This window comes from Hippocampus zosterae, chromosome 9 (genome assembly GCF_025434085.1).
Source record: "Hippocampus zosterae strain Florida chromosome 9, ASM2543408v3, whole genome shotgun sequence".
In the NCBI taxonomy this organism is placed as follows: Eukaryota; Metazoa; Chordata; class Actinopteri; order Syngnathiformes; family Syngnathidae; genus Hippocampus; species Hippocampus zosterae.
The window spans coordinates 25,491,466-25,514,903 of NC_067459.1; the positions used below are offsets into that span (position 1 = coordinate 25,491,466).

Consider the following 23,438-nt stretch of genomic DNA (forward strand, 5'->3'; position numbering starts at 1 on the left):
GTCAAAGTGAGGCGCGATCTCGGGGTGACGGCAGCGTGCGGAATGTCAAGCAGGCAGAGGTCACGCGTCACGACTTCAACGGGCCAGCCGCACGCCGACTGCTTTACCATTCGGGCAAGACGCAATAACCGGCAACCGCGTGCACGGTTTGGGGGGGTGGCGGGAGGAATGGACTTTGAATTATTGAACTGAGCTGGTTCCTTGCTTTGTGAACACGCCGTGACTCTTAGCTGCCAAGCACTTCACACGGAGACGGCTCTTGGACTCGGAGGCACGAACGACAGAATGTTCACTTGGAATCCAAAATGAACTGGCGCCAAGTTTTCATGAGCGTTTTGTGTGCGGGTTGCCGTTCGTCAACATGACGATGGGACCCCCGAGGCGCTGGTGTTGAGTTAGCCGGCACTATATATTTTCGTCCATATTTTCAGTGGTGGCCATGCCCACTTCCACGCTGTGCGGACCAAGATCTGATCAACGCCACGCACGCCTGCCATCTAGTGGTCATTGATCATATCAACGTCATTCCCGCAGCCTGGATACTGACTGCGCAGGTGCGCCGAGCACTTTATTTTCAAATTCACCCCCCCCCCCCCCCCCCCGAACGTATTTCTACCCTTCTGGCACTAAATGTTGGGGTATTTGCAAACTTGTGCTTACCTTCTGGCATTGAATTCCAAACACAGACAGAAAGACGAGACTCGGCAATATGATTGAGAGACGCGTTGTACTTGAGATTACGCTCGGTTGCCATGTCGACGGGGTGGGGGGTTGGGGGGGGGGCAACCTGTGAACGGCTTGCGGCAAAGTTCTGCTCCGCGGCTGTGGGAAGACAAGTGTGGAAATGAAAAGAGAGCCTATCGTGTTCAAACAGAGAGATGGCGCCGTCAAAGCTTGAACGGATGAACTCGTTTCATTTTCATGCATGGGCTGCAGACTCGCAGAGCGGCGAAATTGCGCTGGAGACGAAGCCAAAGATAGCCACAAAAGATCATTCCAGCTTTCACTTTTCTACATTCCAGTCTGCGATTATTGCCCAACTAAAGTAACGCGTCAGACTCATTTTTTTAAAAAACAAAAGGCAAAAGGACGGGAGGGTTTCAGTTGAATGAAAAATGTGAAAAGCGCAAAAGCGATGACCTTGGCTGGAGAAGGCGGAGCTAAAATAGCGTCAAACCAACAAATTGCAAGAACGGGAAACAAGCCTCCGCCAAAGTAACGAAGCGCTCATCAGCGCGGGCTCCGGTTTCGCATTGATTGCGTTCGCTGATCGATTCGTTTCGGCTACGAAGGGAGGCGGAGGTTGACAACGTTCCGTCGGTCAAAGCCAGCGAGCCACGTCTTGTCACATGAATGGCGGCGACGCCCGACGTCTTTGTGGACGTTGGGAAAATCAATGGCGCTGAAAGAAGTACGACAAATCCATCTTTTTTTTTTTTTTTTTTGTCGGCAAGGCGATGAGCAAAAGTATCGATGCGCACGATGTGCTCATCGCGGTCGCAAATAATGAGTGCCGCCAGGCGTTCAAACGGAAAGGCGGCAAATCCGCCTTACGTGAGAGCAACACCTCGGGCGGGCGCGCGGCGGGATTTGACGCTTGGCTCAAAGGCCCAATTATCGAGACCCACAAAAAAAGTCACTTGTAGCCCTCCGATATGTCAAGAAACAGACCAAAGACGGGATCCCGTCTTCAAGCGTGAGACAGAAATGGAATCCCATTGTAAAAATGTCTTCTCCGTTGGCGGACGGGCCACGCGCCTTGACCGGCTTGGGGGAGGCGGGTCTACTTTTGTCCGAGAAATTCTTCCGCAATGGCCTTGCCGTGTATTTGGAAGGAAATGCTCTCCTTTGATTTGATTGATTTATTTCTCCCCCCTCAGATTCGCTCAGACCAGGACAAAGACGCCGGCATCCGCTACAGCATCACCGGGGCGGGTGCCGATCAGCCCCCCAGCGGCATTTACAACATTGACCCCATCAGCGGCAACATGTTTGTCACTCAACCCCTGGACAGAGAGGAGAGAGCCTCCTTCCACGTAAGCGCGCGTCTCGTCCTCGTTAGCTCCCCGCTCGTCTTGGGTGAAAATGTAGCCCCCCCCCCTACAGGTTTAGTTTATATCACCCCAACCGGCGTATTTGTTTCCCGTCCGGCGGGGCTCCTCGTTCGACTCGTGTGGACTCCCGCTGTCTGGAAGTGGCGCATGATTTATGGTTAGCGAATGTTGCGAGCGACGGACGGGCCCAGGGGAAATTTACCCCCCCCCCACCCCCCCATCTCTGATTTTATTTCAACTTGACAGGAAGTTGCGAGCATTGCCTGAGCTCTTACGGGCCAAACTTTGCTTGTTAGCCGGCCGCTCGCGTGAATAGAGAGAGAAGAGCCTGCTGTTTTTGACGGACCAGCACAAGGGGGGGGGGGGGGGGGGTCATTGGCCAATGGCAAGAATCTCCGCGCCTGGTCTCCGTACCGCTTGACAACTTGACCTCGGCTTCTTTTTTGGGACGTAACCGGCGCCATTAAACGAGAGTTCTCCGTCCTTGACAAACGGGCAAATCCGAGCCCTGGGGGGGCCATCGTGGAGCAAAAGTGGCCCCACGGAATTGCAATTTCATTTCATTTTCCTACTTTTGCAAAAGCGTACGGGCGCAAATATATTCCGTCAACCCACCCCCGCGTCTCCCCCATCCGCAATCACATTGCTGTTTTTTTTTCTGCCAAATTTAGAGACACACCAACTATCATCTGCAGGGCATATTCAAATGAACACACACACACACACTCACACACACTGAGGAGTGAGTCCCGCATACAAATCCACGAGCAACACGGCCTCAGTAAACAGAGTTTAAAATTGCAGCTCGCTTCTCACACATGCTCGCGCACGAGCGGTCCCGCTAAGTGAAGTCAGCCATCTTTCAAGTGTGCCCGACTCGCCGTTAAGAAAACAGATGGAGCTGCTCTGCTGCCACTCAGCCAACGGCAAAATTGCACACACACAATCGACGGGCCTTGCGCTAGCGCTACTTGCGCGCCGGTTAGCGCCCGTTCTTTCTTTTTCCACCGCTGAGATTGCTTGAAACCGATCGCAATTTCAAGCGCCAGAGTCTGGCAGCCGCTACGTCGGAGGGCGTGGTTATCGTGACCATCGCAGATGTAGAGGAATGACCCCTCCCTCCCCCATCACCCCCCTTTTTGGACGGCAGAAAGCAACGAGCCAATTTAATGCCGTTGAGCGTTTGCGTTGACTTGTAACGATGGCGTCTTTGCTTGCTTGCTTGTGCATGTGCAGCTGCGAGCCCACGCGGTGGACATGAACGGCAACCAGGTGGAGAATCCCATCGATTTGTACATCTACGTGATCGACATGAATGACAACAGACCCGAGTTTAAGAACCAGGTGTACAACGGCTCTGTGGCTGAAGGATCCAAGCCGGGTAAGTCCACGGCGGGGGGGTGGGGCGGACGGGTCGCCTCTGCTTTCATATGAAATGTTCTTTTCCAGGAAAAAAAATCACTTTTGTCAACATAAAAAGAGAGTATGATTCGTTGCGACTTGAATAGAATGCTTTTGCGGGTTCATTGGGGGGGGGGGGGAATGTGCTTTTTTGACATTTCGCAGGCTCTTGATCTCGTTCCAACTGCCGAGAAGCCAAAAGGGCACTTGTGTTGGGATTTGAATGCAAACTCAACAGTCAAATTTGCGACTCCAATGGCAGTAACGGGAACAAATTGCTCGGTACCGATGGCTCTCCCCGAGCCGCTTCGTTTTCATGGAGAAAAGTGGCTGAAAATCGCCCTGGCGACAGCAAAAGCGGATGGCCTGGGATTTGGATGATTCTCTAGACCGTGGCAGCACACTTAATAATGGACCAGGCGAAGGGCCCCCTTTACTGGCGGTCGGGTGACACACTCGATTTCACTGGCAAGCAGCGGCGTGCAAAGGGCGGGGCTGACGATGCATTCACAGGCTACCCCCCCTCGCCCCCCCCCCCTCCCAAGTTGACAAAAACATTTCCCCACCCCCAGCCCCTGCCGTTGAAAAAAAATCCAAAAGAGCATCCACAACCAAGATGGTGGGTGGGTGGGGGGTGGGGGCGTACAATTTAACAGACAGCAGAAGGAAGCGATGTTTCAGGATCTTCAGTCCAACCGACCCAATTAGCCCCTCCCCCCGACTCGCTGGACGACTGACAAAATATAGCATTTTTTTTTTTTGAGGGGAGGGGTCAGAATCTCAGAATCACACGCTGGCAGTAGCACACAGTTGCCAGCGAGTGCACCGTTAGTTGTGTTTGTGGGGATTGACGGGAAAATGGCCGTCCAAGCCACTTTGACTTGGAGCACATTTCTTCCATCGGGGCTTCGTTTGCCTTCTTGCCCTAATGGATGCGTTATTATCATCCGCTTGCGCGCCGCGTGGACAGAAGCGGTACCGCGGCAAGAGAGCCACGCCGGCCATCGGCGAGCAGAATGTTTCGCTCGATTTCTTGCCTGGACTGGACCGACTCTTGTTGTAACAATCAGACCCAGAGGACCCGTGTTTGTTTTCACGGCGTTCACTTATTGTTCTGTTGCAAAGTTTCATCTCCAGGGGATTTGTAAACAATATGGGAAGGCGTGATGTGCGTCCGTGTTGAGGGGGGGGGGGGCGCGACGGCTGGGTTTCTTCTCAGTGGAGCGTGATTTCATATACACAGAAGCTAATTAGAGAGAGCAACCAGACAGTTCTCCGTTTTTCTTTTTTTCTTTTTTGTTTTTCATTGCATCCGTTGTCACGCCTAGCGCCGCGTTCAAAATGACGACGGAAACGGGTCCGTCGCAACGCGGTTTTGATGAGTCTCCTCGCTTCGACCGACACACCTTTTGTGTTGTCGTGGAGTTTTTTTTGCGATGGCGGGTAGCCAGCCTCGCCTTCTTCCTCTTATTTGCCAATCTCAATCTCTTCTCGAATTGGGAGGCGGAAGTTGATTGCGGCGGAAGATGTTGAAGCCGCTCCATATAGCTTGGAGGATTAGGCGGGGGTCAAATGGACCCATAATATTTGCATTTGCCACTGGGAAAAAAATGTTGGGCTCCAGCGATTTTGCTGAAAAAGCAATTAGGATTCGGTATTAGTATTCAAATTAAAGAGGAATTAAACAGGCTGAGAGATGAAGCCTTTCGGGCGCGCCGCTCGTCTTTGTGTGTGAGATGGGGCTATCGGCAATCCTCGTCCCTGTAATGAAAGCTACTCGGGCCAAAATGTGAAGCGCCTGATAACATTTGAAAGAAATATGCCCCCCCCTCCACCCTCCACACACTTTTGACATGATTTCAACCGTCAACTTTTTCCTTTGCGGGTGGATGACAAACTCTGGCTCGGAACTTCATGAAAAGGAATTGTTGGCCTGCGCCTGCGCCTGCGCCCGCTCAACTCATTTTTCTTTGCGCCCGCTCGGGGAACTTTTGTTGATGGTCTTTCCCGCCCGCAGGCTCGTCGGTGATGCAAGTGACGGCCAGCGACTCGGATGACTCCACCACGGCTAACGGCATGGTTCGCTACCGCATTCTCTCGCAGACGCCCCACAGCCCCATCCCCAACATGTTCACCATCAACAGCGAGACCGGAGACATCGTGACCGTTGCGGCCGGCCTGGACAGAGAGGTGGGGGGGGGGGCTCGCGCACGTGTCTTTGTGACGGGGGTACCCCGAACAACTTGGTTTGCAAACTATCCTTATTTTCTCTCATGAAGTTGACTTGATCAATCTGCAAATGGAACGTAAACGACGGCAAATCGGGACTTGGAAACGTGAGCGTTATCGGGGGGGGGGTGTATAAAAGACAAAGTCATTTGACGTCGACATTAAAACCGTCGGCTAAAGTGTCCCCGTTTGCTCGCTCTCACAACGCAGCCGATCCGCATTGGTTTCATTTGAATATGAGCGGTTGGTCTACTCTTGATGAGGGGGGGGGGGGGGGCTTCGCGGGCTTTAGCCTCATTAGCGTGAGAGACGGCTCGCTGAATTTCGATGAAGTTGAGGGCCTTTGCGTCAATCTCATTCTTTCAGCCTGAATTATCCTCCTTCTGGGTTTTGGGGGGTTGAAAAAAATTAATTGCTAAATAAATTGCTGCACCTTTCAGTTGTGCTAAAAAAAAAAACAAACCCCGAAGTGATTTGACGAGTTTTCTCAAGTCCGATTTCAGCGGCCTCAAACAAAGCAAGGCACTTTGCGCGTGCAGACAAAGCTGCGGCATTTGGGGAGAAAGCCGTGAAGTGCTGAGCATTTCTACAGGAGTGGCGAGAGGGAGCCTCTTACCGGCTTGTTTGGCCACTTTTGGGCTACAAAGTGCACTCGGCCGTGCGCAAGCTGCGCCTTCCCCCCCCCCCCCTGTTCCCTCGCAGTGGCCCATTAGTGCACGTGCGCCGGCGCACTCCGAGGGCCATTAACGGCGCAACCGGCCTCCGATGAGGCAGGTGCCAGGGCCCCGTCCGTCCGTCGCATCGCCGATTGTGCAGGAGCGCCCCCTGCTGGCTGCATGTCACGCAAATGATTCCTCCAGCGGCGTCTTGGCTTTCCGGCGCCAAATCCTCCAATGGACATTTGCCACCGGATGTTAATCAAGCTTTCCTCCTTTCTCTCGACTTCTCTCTCCAGAAAGTCTCCCAGTACACGATTATCGTGCAGGCCACCGACATGGAGGGCAACTTAAACTTCGGCTTGTCCAACACGGCCACGGCGCTGATCTCCATGACCGACATCAACGACAATCCGCCAGAGCTGACGGTCAGGACGGTGAGTCCAGAACCGAGGAACTCTTGAGCCAATGTGCGGACGGAGCGGCTTGCCGGCCGCCTCCTTCACGCCCGCCCTTTGGCGTTTTTCCCTCCTCTTTGCGCCCTTTTGACCCCCGCCGTGCAGTTTTCCGGGGAGGTGCCGGAGAACAAGGTGAACGTGGTGGTGGCCAACCTGACTGCGGTGGACCGGGATCAGCCTCACAGTCCCAACTGGAACGCCGTGTACCGCATCGTCAGCGGCGACCCCTCCGGACATTTCGCCATCCGCACCAACGCCGCCACCAACGAGGGCATGCTGACTGTCGTCAAGGTGAGCCTTCCTTCAAATGAGCCCGCACGTCGCAATCTTTGCTTCCCGAGCCGTGTGAGCGAGCGCGTCTTCAACAATGCGGCGAGTGTGTTGTCATCGGCCGGCGGTTTCCCTCATCTCCTTGACTTGCTCTCCAGCCAGTGGACTTTGAGATGAACCGGGCCTTCATGCTGACCGTGGTGGTGTCCAACCAAGCCCACTTGGCCAGCGGCATCCAGTCCTCCCTTCAGTCCACGGCCGGCGTCACCATCTCGGTTCAGGACGTCAACGAGCCGCCCGTCTTTCCCGTCAACCCCAAAACCATCCGCTTCGAGGAGGGGGTTCCGGCGGGGACCACGCTGACCGTCTTTTCGGCTCAGGACCCGGATCACTTTGTCCATCAGATTGTCAGGTACTTACTTGAATCGGCGTCGCTATTGTTGGTCCACCCCGCCGAAGGATGCGACGTACGTGAAGGCGACGCGGTCAAATTGGTGTCAAAATTAGTCCCGCCAACGCGTTATGAGGTCTCATAACACTGTGCAAGTGTACCTAATGAAACGACTTGTGGATCTGGAAACGGGTTGAGTGGCGGTGTCAACTTTTGGACCGCTACCTTCCGGTGTTGCGATCGACTCGAATGGCGCCAAAGAAGAGAGAAGCTACTGTCGCGCCGTGCTAATTGGAGTCGTTTGTCGTCCGCAATCTGAGTTGTGGCTTTCAGCTCCGTTGACTTTGTCACATTGGCGATGACGAAAGTTGCACTTTTTCCCTGCGGGTGTGAAGGGCGGTCAAGTGGAAAGAGCCGTTCTAGACAATGCCTTCACGTTATTTCGGAATGCTAATTAACTGCCGCGGTACGTTTGGCAAACATATGTTTGCGTCTCCACGTCGCTGCACTTTTCAAAATGGAATCGCCCGATGGGTATTCCACAACAATTGATTTTTGCACGAGCCTCGCATGAGCGCTAGCGGGCGAGGCCGCGTTCCGAAAAGCGGCCATTTTGCGCCGTCGCGGGCCGACGTGACTCGCCGCTGCGCACGTTCCCTTGAGATGCCGCGCACGAAAATCTGGTATCGTAAAGCCGCTGTTGGAGTTCCGTATGAATTTGTCGTTCTTGCGGTCCCGTGTGTTCAAAGGTACTCCAAACTGTCAGATCCCGCCAACTGGCTGAGGATCAACAGGACCAACGGGCAGATCACGACCGTGGCCCAACTTGACCGAGAGTCCACGTACGTCAAAAACAACGTATATGAGGCCACTTTTCTGGCCTTCGACAATGGTAAGTCTGGTAAGTGAGGATGACGATGTTTGAGGCGTAGATGCGAGCGCGTGCCGTCACTTTGGCCGCTCCGCGCGTCGTTTTGCGGGAAACTCAATTGTCAAATTGCGACTCGGGGCGTTGGACTGGTTTGCAGGTTTTGGTTTTGACACCTCAAAGCTCCGGGCCACAACATTTCCCCGGAGCCAATCCATTCCGTTGCTCTTCTGGGAGCTGTCGCGCGTGTGCCCCGCCCCCCGCGGTTCTCAAACTTGTTTCCGCCGCGCCATCCGCAGGCGTTTGAAATCTCAGCTGGACTTGATCGAGTCGCTCCCCCCGCCCCGCAGGTTCGCCTCAAGCCAGCGGGACGGGCACCCTCCAGATCTACCTGATCGACGTGAACGACAACCCGCCGGCGCTGATCCCCGCGGAGGCCCAAGCCTGCCAGCGGGCTCGCCCCAACTCCAGGATAAACATCAGCGCCTCTGACGCCGATTCGGACCCCAACGTGGGGCCCTTTGGTTTTGAGCTGCCTTCCTCTCCTCCCAGTTTGCGCCGCAATTGGACCATTACCAGACTCAGCGGTAATGTCGCGCTGTGCGGCCTGACGATAACACGCGGAATTTTGTTTTTTGGGGGGGGGGGGTTTTGATGAGAAAAAAACGAAAAAGTCAGGCGTACGCTTGGTGGCGCGCAGGTGACGATATCTTGTGCTGGATGCGCTCCAGGTGACCATGCTCAGCTGCGCTTAAGGATTCCCTACTTGGAGGCCGGCGTGTACGAGATTCCCATTACCGTGTCCGACTCGGGGAACCCTCAACTTTCCAACCGCTCCTTGATCCGAATCAAAGTGTGTCCCTGTGACGACAACGGGGACTGCAGCGCCACGGGGGCCGTGGCGGCCGCCGGCCTCGGCACGGGGGCCATCATCGCCATCCTCATCTGTATCATTGTCCTCCTCAGTAAGTGCGCGGAGCAATCGACCTTTTTGATTCAAAAAGTGTCACGCTGAACACTCTACACGCAACACCGCATTCTGATAACCTGTTCAAATGCTTTTGTGTGTGTCTGCGTGTTTAAATCTGAGATAAAATTCGCTATAGTGAAAAGTTCCCTGTTGTGAAAAATGTCTTGCTGCAAACACGATTTTGTTGTAGAGGAGTTTCACTGTAACTTGTTCAAAGCTTTCGTGTGTGTGTGTGCACCTGTTCCTCGTAGGCATGGTCCTCTTGTTTGTGGTGTGGATGAAGCGCAGAGAAAAGGAGAAGCAGGCCAAGCCGCTGCTGATCGACCCCGAAGACGACGTCAGAGACAACATCCTGAAATATGACGAGGAAGGCGGAGGAGAGGAGGATCAGGTACGTCGTGAGCGGCAGACACGGGCGGCTTTGACAGGATGAACACAAAACTCCCATTATGTTCCCAAATACAAGCGGGGGAATAACTCCCCGGTGGTGTGCGACGGAACAGGCCTTGGCAAATTGAGGTCAGCAAGACTGCGCCTTTACTTGGCGTGGAGCAGAAAATGCTTTTCCCCTCGCGAGATAAATGCGCTTCCCCAGCTAGAATGCCCCCGCAAGTTGCATTTTTACATTTTGGTCCATTCGTGTCAACTGAGGGATTTTAATTTTATTTTTATTTTTCATTCAAAAATCGGTCATCCTTGCGGTCCGGGGCCAGACTTTGCGAAGCGGTTTCATCCAAGCGTTGCGCGTTTCTTTCTCCAGGACTATGACCTGAGCCAGCTGCAGCAGCCCGAGTCTTTGGAGCACATCATCAATAAACCGGCGGGAGTTCGCAGAGTGGATGAGAGGCCCGTCGTCCCCGAGTCGCAGTTTCCCGTCAGACCCAGTCTGCCCCACCCCGGCGACATCGGAGATTTCATTCATGATGTACGACTGACAGCAGATTCTTTTGTTCGGTTTCAAAGCGGCAATGCGCCAGCGCCCGCCGCTGCAAGGCGTGTCCCGCGAGGCCCAACCCAGAAGCCCATTAGTGGAAAGATCTGACCAGAAATGGGAGACATTTTATCAAAAGAGCTTTTCCATCCCAGTCTCGGGCTGCGTCGCAAAAGATCCGGAAATGTTCCGAATACAAATGGAGAACTCGTTTCATTTGCGTTCCCTAAATGTCCGAGTGTTGTGTCTCCAGGGTCTGCGGGCAGCGGACAACGACCCGGCGGCGCCCCCCTACGACTCCCTGCTGGTGTTTGACTACGAGGGCAACGGTTCGACCGCCGGCTCGGTCAGTTCGCTCAACTCGGCCAGCTCGGGCGACCAGGACTACGACTACCTCAACGACTGGGGCCCTCGCTTCAAGAAGCTGGCCGACCTCTACGGGGGAGGGGACGACGACTGAGAGTTCCCAGGAGGGGGCGCGGCGGGGTTGTTCCGGATGGACGGACGACCCCTTGGAAAAACCGGGCTCGCCGGACCCTCACACGGGCTGTCGATGCTCACCGGAGCTCTGGAAATTCCACCGCAACTGTATTCTGGCTTTATACTTTTCAATGGCAAATTTGTTGGATATTGTTCTTTTTCTGGGGGGGGGGGTTGTCAGTCTCTCACCGTGCTGGACCCCCGAACTTTCTGGGGACAAATCAAGGCGGTGGTGAGGCGCGCACTTCCTGAACTTGAGCTTTGATTGTTGAAAAGAGGACCGTGTCTTGCTTTGGTGTCACACTGAAGAGAATGTTTGCGGGGGGACGCTCACAACTTGAATTTCCTTAGAACACGAGCACTGTCATTTGATAAAAGTGCCTTTTGTGCTGTGGGTTTTTTGTTTTGGGTTTTTTGTTTTTTCGGATCAGACTCCTGCTATCTCAGGATCGCTTTGCCATTCATGCAGTACAGGGAAGGTCTTGAGAGTCATCCCCCTTCGGCCCCCCAAACCAATCTTGCCCAGAAAGGCCCAACCACTTGTCACGCTGGTGTGGCCCTAAATGAGTGAGGAGCCACTTCTTCTTCGCAAAGCTGGCCCGGTAGACCCGAACGCTCGGACTACAACCCCCAACGGTTTTCTACTCCTTTTGGGATTTGTAAACAATGCCTGAACTTTCGTCCGTGGACTCATCAATTGTTGAGATGCTTGCCTTGCCCTGTACGGTTGTCGTGTTGCTTTCTCCACAGCGTAAAGCTTCTGTTGGCATGATGGGAAGAAAGCGGGGACTTCACAAGACTCCAACGCCACCCCCCGCCCCTCCCCCCTCCCTCTCTGACAAGTCCCGAAACATCACTGACACCTTTAACATTCCCGTTTTTTACAGTCCGACGACAGTATTGAAAGCTGCATGAGTTTTGTTTTGTTTTTGGTTTTTTCAATCACTTGTTCGTGTGTTTGGTGAGAATGTGAACATAGTCAAGAGGAAACTGTCTAAATATACTCCCAATACAGAAAAATAAAAAGAACGTAAGCAACATGCATCATTTTGAAGCAGGGTCGAGAACTGTATTTATGTCCATTCCTGTGATTTCAATTAGTCATCTGAAGTGCCCGAGAACCCAGTGGGGATTTAAAGCGATTCAAATCCTCTCTGGCAGCGTGTCTATCAATTAGCCACGCCATTAATCCCCACGGCGTAATCTCATTAGAGAGAGCGCCTTTAATGAGACATCCAGAGAGCCGGCGTGGCGGTGAGCAAGGGAGAAAAATGAAGTGGTGGCAATCTGCAGCTAGACCACGCGGAGAAGCCATTAGCCGGATCGGCGGCGGGGCGGACCGAGGCGGAGAGATTTCGGAGCGGGGCCGACGGACGTCATTGGAAATCGCTTGAAAATCAATCCGTGGTCACCGTGCGCGGACGCGAGAGAGGAGAACCGAGGTGATGGCGCCCGCTTCCGCTGCGGCGAGCCACAACTTCAACAGGTTGGACTCGCCTTCGGGTCCTTCGGGCTACGATGGAGCTCCGTTTCCTCCCGTCGGCCTCACTCCGGGATGACAAAGCAGAGCCTCGGATGAATAATAGATGGCTAGCAAAGCCATTAGCGCCAATAAATAATTGAGCGGCGCACAGGCCCGGGATTATGATCGCAAACAGTCGGATGATGTTACAACAACACGACGGGGAAGAAGAAGGCCGCGCTTTGAGACCGTCCGCTTGAGTGGAAGAGGATTGGTCACACTTTGAAGGCGACGTCGCAACGGCGTGCGCGCGCTCACCGCCTTGCGAAAGCATCACGTTTGAAATTCGTGCTCGCCTCACATCCAAACATTTGCTATTTCGCGCTCACGCGCATGTCTTTCAAAATGTGAAGATTTGGTGTGCTAGCTAGTTCGCTCCGGTGGCAATACCTTCGCCTCCGCTTTTCGTGCCGTGGCCCCTGCGATTGTTTTGAAATGTAAAACGTGTGCCATTGCGCAGTCCGTGTTGGGAAACGTCGGCTCAACTCGCCCTGTTGCGGCGGTGCCTCGCTAATCGGAGCCTACAAGCGTCGACTCGAAAAAAAATGATGGATTTATTCACCCCCAAAAAACAAAGATAATAAAAATGGGTGCAAAGTTCAAATAATTACGCTGGACAACAATTGCAAAGAAAAGTAAAAGTGCTTGCGCAAGGCAAAGATAAAACACGAACGAGAATAGATTTGGAACAAAAGTACAAGAAAGACTGAAACCGCATGAAGAACAAACCCTGGATACCCTTCAACACACCAACAACGACTCATTCGAATCACGGAGAACAGAAGCAGAGGTGAGAGCCTCCAAAACGGAGAAAATATCAATCGAGGGGGTAGACGCACATGCACAATGACTTGAGCGGGGCGGAATTATCCGGAATTATCCGACAGCTTGACGCGGCCCCATAATTGTGATGCCATCCAGGTGCGCTGCAGGGGTGGAAAAGCGAAATCCGCCACCCGCTGGACACGAACGGAACGTATTTGGCCGCCATAAAGGCCGTGAATTTGTCAACGGGCTTGCTCCTCTTCTGCGGGTTGCTGCCACACCCGATGTAGTCCCATTAAAGAGGGCAACGGGCTATTAACCCCCCACATCAATACCTTGCAGGTGCACACCTTACTTACAAAGCCATTTCAACAGCAGTCATAAACAGCGTTCCTATAATAGCATCCGTGGGCCGAAGCAAACTGCCCCGGTCAAGCTCGTGACAAAAGAGTCCTCAAGTCAGCATTAGCCCCGGGGCCACAAGGTCATGGACACGTCGGAGATGGAGTCGTTAAGAGGTACGAGCGAGCCGAAAACTGCAGATGGACAATCCTTGAAAAGTATCCGGTTTGTATCGCAGCAAACGGAATCAAAATTCATTTCAGTGCAGAAAAGGATCTTTTTGGCAGCACCTCTGACGGTTCAATCAGCTACATTTTCACAAGTGATGTGTCGGTCGCGAACGAGCTGGTACAAAGAGCCCTTTGAAGTGAACGACGAGCCGTTTTTAGCTGAAAAAAAACGACCATGTATAGTAAGGCGTTTTTAGTGAAAAAAAACGACCATGTATAGTAAGGCGTTTTTAGCCCAAAAAAACGACGATGTATAGTAAGGCATTTTTTGACCGAAAAAAATGACCATGTATAGTAAGGCGTTTTAACCGAAAAAAAACGACCATGTATAGTAAGGCGTTTTTAGCTGAAAAAAGCGACCATGTATAGTAAGGCGTTTTTGGACGAAAAAAACGACCATGTATAGTAAGGCGTTTTTATGTGAAAAAAACGACCATGTATAGTAAGGCGTTTTTGGACGAAAAAAACGACCATGTATAGTAAGGCGTTTTTGGACGAAAAAAACGACCATGTATAGTAAGGCGTTTTTAGTGAAAAAAAACGACCATGTATAGTAAGGCGTTTTTATGTGAAAAAAACGACCATGTATAGTAAGGCATTTTTTGACCGAAAAAAATGACCATGTATAGTAAGGCGTTTTAACCGAAAAAAAACGACCATGTATAGTAAGGCGTTTTCAGCCGGAAAAAAACGACCATGTATAGTAAGGCGTTTTTGGACCAAAAAAACAACCATGTATAGTAAGGCGTTTTTATGTGAAAAAAACGACCATGTATAGTAAGGCGTTTTTGGACGAAAAAAACGACCATGTATAGTAAGGCGTTTTTGGACGAAAAAAACGACCATGTATAGTAAGGCGTTTTTATGTGAAAAAAACGACCATGTGTAGTAAGGCGTTTTTATGTGAAAACAAATGACCACGTATAGTAAGGCGTTTTTTGCCGAAAAAAACGACCATGTATAGTAAGGCGTTTTTGTGAAAAAAAACAACCATGTGTAATAAGGCGTTTTTATGTGAAAACAAATGACCACGTATAGTAAGGCGTTTTTTGCCGAAAAAAACGACCATGTATAGTAAGGCGTTTTTATGTGAAAAAAAACGACCATGTATAGTAAGGCGTTTTTCGCCGAAAAAATTTTTAGCCGAAAAAAAGCGACCATGTATAGTAAGGCGTTTTTAGCTGAAAAAAGCGACCATGTATAGTAAGGCGTTTTTAGCTGAAAAAAAGCGACCATGTATAGTAAGGCGTTTTTATGTGAAAAAAACGACCATCTATAGTAAGGCGTTTTTTATGTGGAAAAAAAACGACCATGTATAGTAAGGCGTTTTTTGCCGAAAAAAACGACCATGTATAGTAAGGCGTTTTTTGTGGAAAAAAACGACCATGTATAGAAAGCCGTTTTTAGCTGAAAAAAGTGACTATGAAAAGTAAGGCGTTTTATGTGAAAAAAAACGACCATGTATAGTAAGGCGTTTTTCGCCGAAAAAAACGACCATGTATAGTAAGGCGTTTTTTGTGAAAAAAAAACGACCATGTATAGTAAGGCGTTTTTTGTGAAAAAAAGCGACCATGTATAGTAAGGCGTTTTTATGTGAAAAAAACGACCATGTATAGTAAGGCGTTTTTTGTGGAAAAAAACGACCATGTATAGTAAGGCGTTTTTATGTGAAAAAAAACCATCATATATACTGAGACGTTTTTAGCCCTCTTGTTCCCTCTGGCGAGCTCGGGGTGTTTACCCAACACCCTCGGGTGCAGTGAATGAGACGTCGCTAGGCAACCTGATCATCCCCCGTTGCTGCTCTGCCTGCGGCACTCCAGCGGGAGCTTATGTGGACTTAAGTCTGAAAGAGCAGCGGAGGGGATGAGTGCAAGAAGGATCACCACGAAAAGGAGCGGATTGGGTGCGGGCACGATGGACGGGGTCGTCGAGGCTCTCGACCTGACAAACACGCGCGGAGGGACAACAAAATCGGGCTCTGCTTTCTCCCAGCATTAACAGTTCGGTGATCAAAACAAAAAAAGAACTTGCGCAATTCAATCAAATGGATGCATTTTGCCATTTAACAACTCTGCGTTCCCGTTTTCGTCCGTCGATGTCTGCAATAGGTGTATTGCAAAAGGAGCTGACTCCATCTTGTGGTCTCAATGAGTACTTCCGTTCTTTAAAAAAAAGTTGAAAACAAGACACAAGGAATCGGTGTCGCGTGGAATTATAAGCGCCCCCCCCCCCTGCACTATGACAAACCACATTCAGAAGGGGAACTACGGTTAGTGTAAAATATAAATTTATTTCAAATGTTCATTGGAGAAAACATTTGTTTTATTACGGGTACATTCTCACGGCTATTAAAAATAGGTAAAAATTAAGCTGCAACATTTACAAATATACACGATTCATCATAGATCCTAAAAGACGAAGGGCTGAAAAGCGCAAAATAGATTCGGGTAGAGAAATAACTCCACTATCTAGGACACAGTGACAACAAAACCAACGCAAATAGCAAGAGACTTCAACTTGAGCATGATTTAAAACCCAAACAAAAGTTATGAGAATAGAAGCACTCTTCACGCTTAAATCTACACATGTAAGAGGAGTTGGGGGTGGAGGGGGAAAAATAACACAAGATTTACAACTCAAGGAACATGACACGCAATGTACCAAATAAAACGAAATAAGTAGCTAAACAACAATTCAACGCCAAATTTGGTAAATAAATATGTGTCCAATAAGATCCAGTATAAGTCACGGGGAGCTCGATATTCACTGCTTTCTGGGTTACAGCAGAGTGCGCTAGATATGGCTTACCGTTAGAAAGGCAATTTCAGTAGGTCACACTTTGTGAAAGGTACATTTAAAAATAAGATCAGGATTTCACAGAGAAACGCCGTCCGTCTCAGCAAAAATATTTCTTTTCAGTGCTTCAAATTGTAATGCACGGAACACCAAGGAAAAACGAATCAACTCGTGAGTGCATAATTGGAAAATCTATCTCCAACCCAAAAAAAAAAAGCAGACAATTCTTCAATAAAGCAGATTTTCAGGGAAGATGCAGTGTCCATTGCTGCTCGGAAAAGAAATGCGCCTTTAGGGGCGGGGGAGGTAGAAAGGTGATTCCGTATATAAGTCACACAGTGTGTACTTTGACGTTTGAGGTCCTCTATCTATGCGCCCAAGTGGAACAAAAAGCAAAACAAAACATAAAAACATTGTATGCTCTCAGCTTCCCGGGACAGCTCGCCGTCTCCGCACAGTTGGATGGGCCTCCTCTCTTAGCTGCAGACATGGGGGGGCCTATTTGAGAAAGGCTTTGTAGAGGAAACTAGCGCTACTGGTGCATCTCTCATTCTCCAAACAGAAGAGCAAGTCCCTGAGATTGACGCGCGTGATGCGCTGCCGTGTAGGCCTGGAGCCCGCCGAGCCGGCACCCCCGGAAAGATTGGGGCCTGATCCCTGGAAGGCAACACAAATGGGCCACGGTGACTTTGAGAACGTTCTCGTGCCGGTGCAAAACCTGCGTTTGTGTTTTGCGTTCGAAAATTCATGGCTGACAACTTTGGCTTGGGCAGCGCTCGTCCTTTCAACTTGAGGAAACTCTTTTGAGAAGAAGCGGTTTGAAGCGCTGCACTTATTAGCATATCCCAAAGCGATAGAATCACCGGGTAAGCGCGGTGGGTTTGTGCAATTGAGAAACAAACCAGAGGATGTGAACAGACTGCACGAAAAAAAAAGCCCCGATTCATCATGTTCTTTTTTTTTTTTTAACTCTTACCAACCAAGCAGTAGCTAAGAATGCTAAGTACACTGAAGGTGGAGCGTTACACCAAATCTCCATGCAAAGAGCGTGCTAAAATGGCAACCGCCTCGAACCAAAACATACTTGCTGATGGGCGGAGGGGGTGGACGCTAACAGACATGAGACATAATGAACGAGGTAAACCGGCAACCGGCAACATTATGCGCCGGGCCCATTTAGCACCAGCTAATGCTAACATTAGCGCATGCCCATCTCGACATTGGTCATTTGGGTCGGAAAAAGTTGGAAATCCGCCAATCGGCGGAAAATATTCGTCCCTGGATTGTACAATGATGTTATTTATGAATGTGCTGCTAGCCTGCGTGCTAAACTAACTAACTAAAAAAATAAAGCGGAAAAATTGTTCTATAGTGCATGGTGAGAGAAATATGCAAGACAAACGGCAGTTTGTCCATTTAGCCGACAATTGCAAAGTCTACCAATTGTTCTTCTTACTTGGTGGTCACGGGGCTAAAATAGAAGTGTGCTGCAGTCATTTTCACCTCTGCGGCAGCCGTGGAAGATGGCGAATCCGGAATCTTCCTCTTCTTTCGAGGCCCAATGGCGGCCAGAGCAGTCTGATTGGCCTCCCTTTGTCTCATCTGAGCCAGCTCCTGTTGCTGCATCTGGAAAGGGGGGAAAAAAAACCACAAAAAACCCCTGTCAATGTCAATCTTTACAGACGTTCGTTCGAGTCATTAAAACAGAGTGGTTGACTCCTCTCACCTCTTTCGCTTTCTGTTTCAGACGAAGCTGCTCCGGGTCTTCTTGACGAGCTCGAGACTGCGTTGACCCAAAAAAAACAAACAAACAAACATGAGGAACATCAATAGAAATGACACTCTGAGCATCCATGTTTTGGATGCGTCAAGGCCACTTTTGATGTACCTTAGCTGCCTTTAAGAGAATCTCCCTCTCCTGTTCCTCCTTGCGCTGTTTCTCCAACTGATCCAGCTGCTCAAAGAACTTGAGCTGAGAACGAACATCACTGCTCTGTTCATGGGTGTCCTCTTCCTGCCGGCAGAGAAGCGTCCGTCCGGGTCCATTCGGTGAAGCGAAAAGTTCAAATGTTTGGGTTTTATATTTCATTTGTGTTGTGTCAAATTTTTACAAAAATTGTGACCAACAAAGCGCAAATTCTAAACTTATGGAGAACCATGTTCAAGCCGGAAGCAAACCTTGAAATTGCCGTTTTTCTGCTGCGCCACGAGGGAAACCTTTTCCAGCAGATCGCGCAGTCGCTGCTGTGTCGCATGCGAGACATAATTGATCACCTCCGGACCGAGATCCGTCACTCCGTGCCTGCGGCCTAAAGCAGAAAGAATGACGTCGTTAAACCTTGAGCAGCGTTTGCAGCTGCGTGAACGGGGTGCCAAGCCTGCCACCGAATCAAATAAACGGACCTGGGCAATCGTTAAAAAAATGTCAAAAGATTCGACGATTGCAATTAAAGCTAGCTTCGGATGCATGTAATAAACCGGGCCCGCCGGTCGGCCCTCGCAGCCGAAAGTGGCCATGTTGCGTTGCCTCTGTCCCTTGCCCACTTGTGAATTGGGGCGTACAAAAGTTAAAGTGCCATTTGACAGCCATTCTTTTGCTTTCATTTCACGTTGCTCGTATTTCTCACATCATGATGCAGACGAATCTTTGAGTGGCGTTCCAAGGTATACATTATTGTATAATAGAAAAAGTGCAATTTTCTTCTTACCGATGACATGTGCATTTAGAGCGTCTCCCAAATTCATCAGTGCAAGCGCACGACACACAAGACGATCATGTGAAACGCCGCGGACAAATCAATACATTCAAGTGGGGGGAGAGCTTTGCGAGTGGCAACGTAAGATGGCCGCCAGCGGCTTCACTCCTCGTGATGGCCACTAAGGTGGCATCCGGGCCGTCTAGCTTGTCGTATATACGAGTCTCTGAACCACAATCAGCCGAAAACGGAGAACGGTCAAATATCGTGCCAGAAATTAAAAGTGCAATGTGAAATTCTGCTGACTGGGAATAATATTTCATTAGCAGATGCCCTGCAGGGGAGCACATGATCGGAGGAGCTCTCGTGTCTCACCAATCTCCAGCATTCTCCGCTGTAACATGGCGCAGGAAAGAAAAGCCTCATCCTTGCAGGAACGCGTCACTGCTCCTACCAGTCCAGAATTGGTGGCCAGGATGTTGGCACTTTCCTCGGATAGGTTGACTCCAGCCATGGAGGCGACATCATTGATGTCGTCATCGTCTCTGTGAAAATAGGTGCAGCGCTGCTTCAATCACATCATCACATAGTCACCATCGGGGATTTTTACTTTTTGGGACCATTATTGTATTTATTTGTTTTTCAGTCTCTCTCTCTCTCCATAAATTGCAATACTGTCGATCCCTGCGAGAGCAGATTGCAGGTGAAAGTTGCGACGATGGCCAGTGAACATGTTAGGTGAGTGCAGAATCTGCGCGCTGCATTCTCAGCTCGACTTGATTTGTTTGCAGTTGGCTTGGAAATTTAAATGTTGGACCTGCTGGGCGGCTTTCATCCTTTGGGGTGAAACAATGCACTTCATGCCTCTTTCTTCAGGAGAAAAACATGTTAGAATTCCATTTTTTTTCCCCAGGCAAACACTGGATAAGGCGGCCCGGTAGTCCAGTGGTTAGCACGTGGGCTACACAGTGCAGAGGTACCGGGTTCGATTCCAGCTCCGGCCTCCCTGTGTGGAGTTTGCATGTTCTCCCCGGGCCTGCGTGGGTTTTCTCCGGGTGCTCCGGTTTCCTCCCACATTCCAAAAACATGCGTGGCAGGCTGATTGAACACTCTAAATTGTCCCTAGGTGTGAGGATGAGTGCAAATGGTTGTTCGTTTCTGTGTGCCCTGCGATTGGCTGGCAACCGATTCAGGGTGTCCCCCGCCTATTGCCCGAAGACAGCTGGGATAGGCTCCAGCACCCCCCGCGACCCTAGTGAGGATCAAGCGGCTCGGAAGATGAATGAATGAATGAAAAAAAACACTGGATAATTTCCCGAAATAACAGGTGAGATAATTGTTTTGTTGTACGCTTTATGTATTTTATTTTTTTAATTAAAAAGGAATGTCGGCGCCATTGACTGTCGGTGCTGGACAGACCTGGGGCGCTTGTGTTTTTTGCGCCAGTAATGGGCAGCATTTTTCACAACCCCGATTTGTTCAGTGGCTATGTCAGCGCTGTTGGACAGTCGGCGTCGGTGCGGCTGGATGGATGGCCGCTGAAGTTTTCGGATGAGGAGAGAGGAGCGTTGGCGAAGAGCGCCGATGCGTATTTGGAACCGTGAGTCGCCGCTTGGAATTGAAATGGATTTCCATGGGACAGGAGAAGTGAACCAATGTCTTTTTTCGTCAATGGATGCTACAGCTTCTTGTTGACTTTGAAACTTAGCTTGTAGCCGACGTGTGCACATTTTGAACATGACGTCTCTGATCCACTGGTTAAGGGACACTTTGATTCTCTCCTCTTTCATCTCAAACCGCTTCAAACAACAAAGCGTGTGACGGAAAAGTGGTTAGGACTGCACGACTGTCTGTGTTTTATGTTATGTGTTGTGTTTATTATTTTACTTTATGTTAACTGTTTTGTAAAGCGCTTTGTTACAGCTGCCGCTGTTGTGAAAGCGCTATAGAAATCAGCATGTATTGTATTGTATTGTATTGTAAAAAATAAATCTATCCGATTGAGTTGCTTTGAATGTCCATCCCCGCTGCTGTAAATGACAACCACGGGTGCAATCATTCAGCGAGTGTACGTTTGTTGTCCGAAACCGCTTGATAATCTCACCTGAAGGTACCGCCTGCTTCTTTCAGTCGATCCTTTTGCGCCAGAGTCAAGACCGCAGCCGAGTTTTGTCTGGAAACAGCCGGCCCTTCCGACTTCACGGGAACTGCAAGAGACGTCGTCGATGAGCGCCGGACAAAATCAAGTCAGCACGAATTCCCGTGACCTTTGCTCACAAGGTTGCAGCTCTTTGAGCTGGACCTGCGGCTGTCCCAGCACGACGCGGCCAGGGGCCTGATTCCTGAGATTCACCACGGAGGACACGGCGAAAGGGACCTGAGGTCTGAGCGCGGCTCTCGGCTGCTGAGGCTGGAGGACCTGCGGGCGGAGGCTTCCGTCTCTTAGAACTCGGAAAGCCGTCGGATGGACGCTTTTTGTGTTGGAGAGAGTTACATCCACGCGAGTGGCCCGTATTTACCAGTGATGTTGTGTGTCCAGGCTTGCTAACGTTTGGCTGAAGCTGGGCTCTGTGGATCTGGGCGGAGAGGCGAGGAGCCGGGCTACCTAGGACAACCGCGGCGGGGCTCGCCGAGGCGGAAGCGGAGGCCGGCTGGGCGAGTTGACTCTGCCGGATGAAGGCCGCCGAGTCCGGGGTGAGTTGCCTCAAGGCGGGAAGATTTTTCTGCACGCAAGGTGCCAAGCGTTACTCGAGTGCGGTAACCTGGATCCGCTCGTGGAGATTCTACGCGAGGAACCTGTCCATCTGCTAGACCAAAGCCAAAAATGAAGAGCGATATGAGGACCCGAGACACCTTACCTCAAGGAAAGGCACGAGGTACGGCTGGGGTGAGGAGTTCAGCTCTTTATACAGTCTGCTGGTAAATTCCTCAGCTTCCAGTTTCTTCTCCTGGCGACAGAGCTGACATGAATGCGGATGTCGAAGGCGCGCACGCCTGAGCTCTGCCGGCCTCGTCACTCACCAGCAGGTCTTTAACCAGCTGTTTCACACTGGCGGCCTCGCTGAATCGCTTGCCGGTGCAAGTCAGCTTGATCAGTGTAGACAAGAAGTTCCGACATTTGTTCACATTCTCCATCGTTTCCTGATGGGTGGAAAGGATGCACTCCCATGTACCGTTTGACCACATTTGATACACAGAGCTCGCTACCCTAGTGAGAATGAGCGCTTCGGAGAATCAACGAATCAATCAATCAATCAATCAATCAATGATACACGTGTCAGATGTGTCATCTGAGTGACCCTAATGACCTTCCCAATGACAGAACTCACTTTGCTCATTGTGACTGACGTAACCGTGGCCCTGGCTGTTTGGCTTCTCTGGGCCATTCCTGGGATTGCCGTCCCCACTGAACTCTGGTTTGGGGGGGGGGGGGGTGCGATGATTTCGTTTCATTTTGTGAACATGAAGATTCTGGTGTCAATGACTGAAATGCATTCCAACAGTCAGACTCGAGCACCTGAAGGACAGGAGGTCTATGAAGAGCGGTGGTGGAAGGCAACGATGCTGGAGTTGGACAGCCCTGGCGGATAACGGCGCTCGGAGATGCTTGTCTGCTAATGACGGCGTTTCCGGGAACCTGGACCAAGGTAGAAATAACAACACGGGATACGGTCGGCTCGGTTTTATACTCAAAACGGCCTCATCGTGATGACAAATTTAAAACTTAGAGTATGCGATGCTACCTGGCCCGGCGTCATGTTTGGTGCAGCAGTTCGGGGTGCCGCGCCACCTAGCGCCTGTGCCTGCATCTGGGCCAGGGCCTGCTGAGGAATCATCAGCAGCTGTCCAGCCTCACTACGGACGAGCACCATCCCTGGAAAAAAAAAATATAGCTGTTCAAGTTGATTTTAACTCATAACTACAGGTGACGCCGTGCTCACGCTATAAATGAAATACAGTCCTGAGAATTTGCCTCGTCGCAGATATTGTTCAATACTTTTTGCGTTTATTTGTGCTGGGGGTGGGGGGTCCAAACCCCCATTTTATTCCTGAAAAACATTTAACCTCATGGAGATTTAGTGCCGTTTTTCCAAGAAGTCCCTTTCCTGCTCCATTGCAAAGATCTTCTAAGACCAAAAGTGGGAAATAGCAAAGTATACTGCACTTTGTGACCATACTTGCGTAGATTTTTTACTTGATTTATTTTTCATCCTTCCATCTATTTTCCAATCCGCTTCTCCTCACGAGGGTCACGCATGTGCCGGAGCCTATAGCAGCCACGCAGGCATGCGGAGAACATGCAAACTCCACACACGGAGGCCGGAGCCGGTATCGAATACGGAATAATAATACATTTTATTTATAAGCGCCTTTCA

General features: G+C 50.5%; 2 protein-coding genes across 8 annotated transcripts in view; one reads left to right on the forward strand and one right to left on the reverse strand.

Annotated features, from left to right (window-relative positions):
• Window positions 1-11,759, forward strand: part of cdh4 (cadherin 4, type 1, R-cadherin (retinal)) — a 71,893-nt gene extending 60,134 nt beyond the window's left edge. The window contains exons 5-16 of one of the 2 annotated variants that reach the window (XM_052076451.1): window positions 1,881-2,036; window positions 3,291-3,435; window positions 5,473-5,645; window positions 6,640-6,777; window positions 6,904-7,089; window positions 7,227-7,480; window positions 8,209-8,360; window positions 8,678-8,914; window positions 9,059-9,292; window positions 9,549-9,688; window positions 10,058-10,222; window positions 10,482-11,759. In XM_052076451.1, the coding sequence (XP_051932411.1) occupies window positions 1,881-2,036; window positions 3,291-3,435; window positions 5,473-5,645; window positions 6,640-6,777; window positions 6,904-7,089; window positions 7,227-7,480; window positions 8,209-8,360; window positions 8,678-8,914; window positions 9,059-9,292; window positions 9,549-9,688; window positions 10,058-10,222; window positions 10,482-10,688 (2,187 nt within the window). In that variant the 3' untranslated portion in view covers window positions 10,689-11,759. The remainder of the gene's footprint in view (window positions 1-1,880; window positions 2,037-3,290; window positions 3,436-5,472; window positions 5,646-6,639; window positions 6,778-6,903; window positions 7,090-7,226; window positions 7,481-8,208; window positions 8,361-8,677; window positions 8,915-9,058; window positions 9,293-9,548; window positions 9,689-10,057; window positions 10,223-10,481) is intronic. The other variant, XM_052076452.1, reaches the window with a different exon arrangement.
• Window positions 1-23,438, reverse strand: part of taf4a (TAF4A RNA polymerase II, TATA box binding protein (TBP)-associated factor) — a 137,225-nt gene that overhangs the window by 112,238 nt on the left and 1,549 nt on the right. For 5 of the 6 annotated variants that reach the window (XM_052076455.1, XM_052076456.1, XM_052076457.1 and 2 more), the window contains 14 exons: window positions 22,806-22,936; window positions 22,580-22,699; window positions 22,392-22,475; window positions 22,084-22,203; window positions 21,921-22,010; window positions 21,582-21,785; window positions 21,340-21,481; window positions 21,167-21,269; window positions 19,438-19,607; window positions 18,545-18,675; window positions 18,255-18,380; window positions 18,093-18,149; window positions 17,870-17,992; window positions 15,841-17,023 (listed from right to left, as the gene is read on the reverse strand). In XM_052076455.1, coding sequence (XP_051932415.1) covers window positions 16,865-17,023; window positions 17,870-17,992; window positions 18,093-18,149; window positions 18,255-18,380; window positions 18,545-18,675; window positions 19,438-19,607; window positions 21,167-21,269; window positions 21,340-21,481; window positions 21,582-21,785; window positions 21,921-22,010; window positions 22,084-22,203; window positions 22,392-22,475; window positions 22,580-22,699; window positions 22,806-22,936 — 1,760 coding nt within the window. In that variant the 3' untranslated portion in view covers window positions 15,841-16,864. Of the gene's footprint in view, window positions 1-15,840; window positions 17,024-17,869; window positions 17,993-18,092; window positions 18,150-18,254; window positions 18,381-18,544; window positions 18,676-19,437; window positions 19,608-21,166; window positions 21,270-21,339; window positions 21,482-21,581; window positions 21,786-21,920; window positions 22,011-22,083; window positions 22,204-22,391; window positions 22,476-22,579; window positions 22,700-22,805; window positions 22,937-23,438 lie in introns of those variants that run through there. The other variant, XR_007964148.1, reaches the window with a different exon arrangement.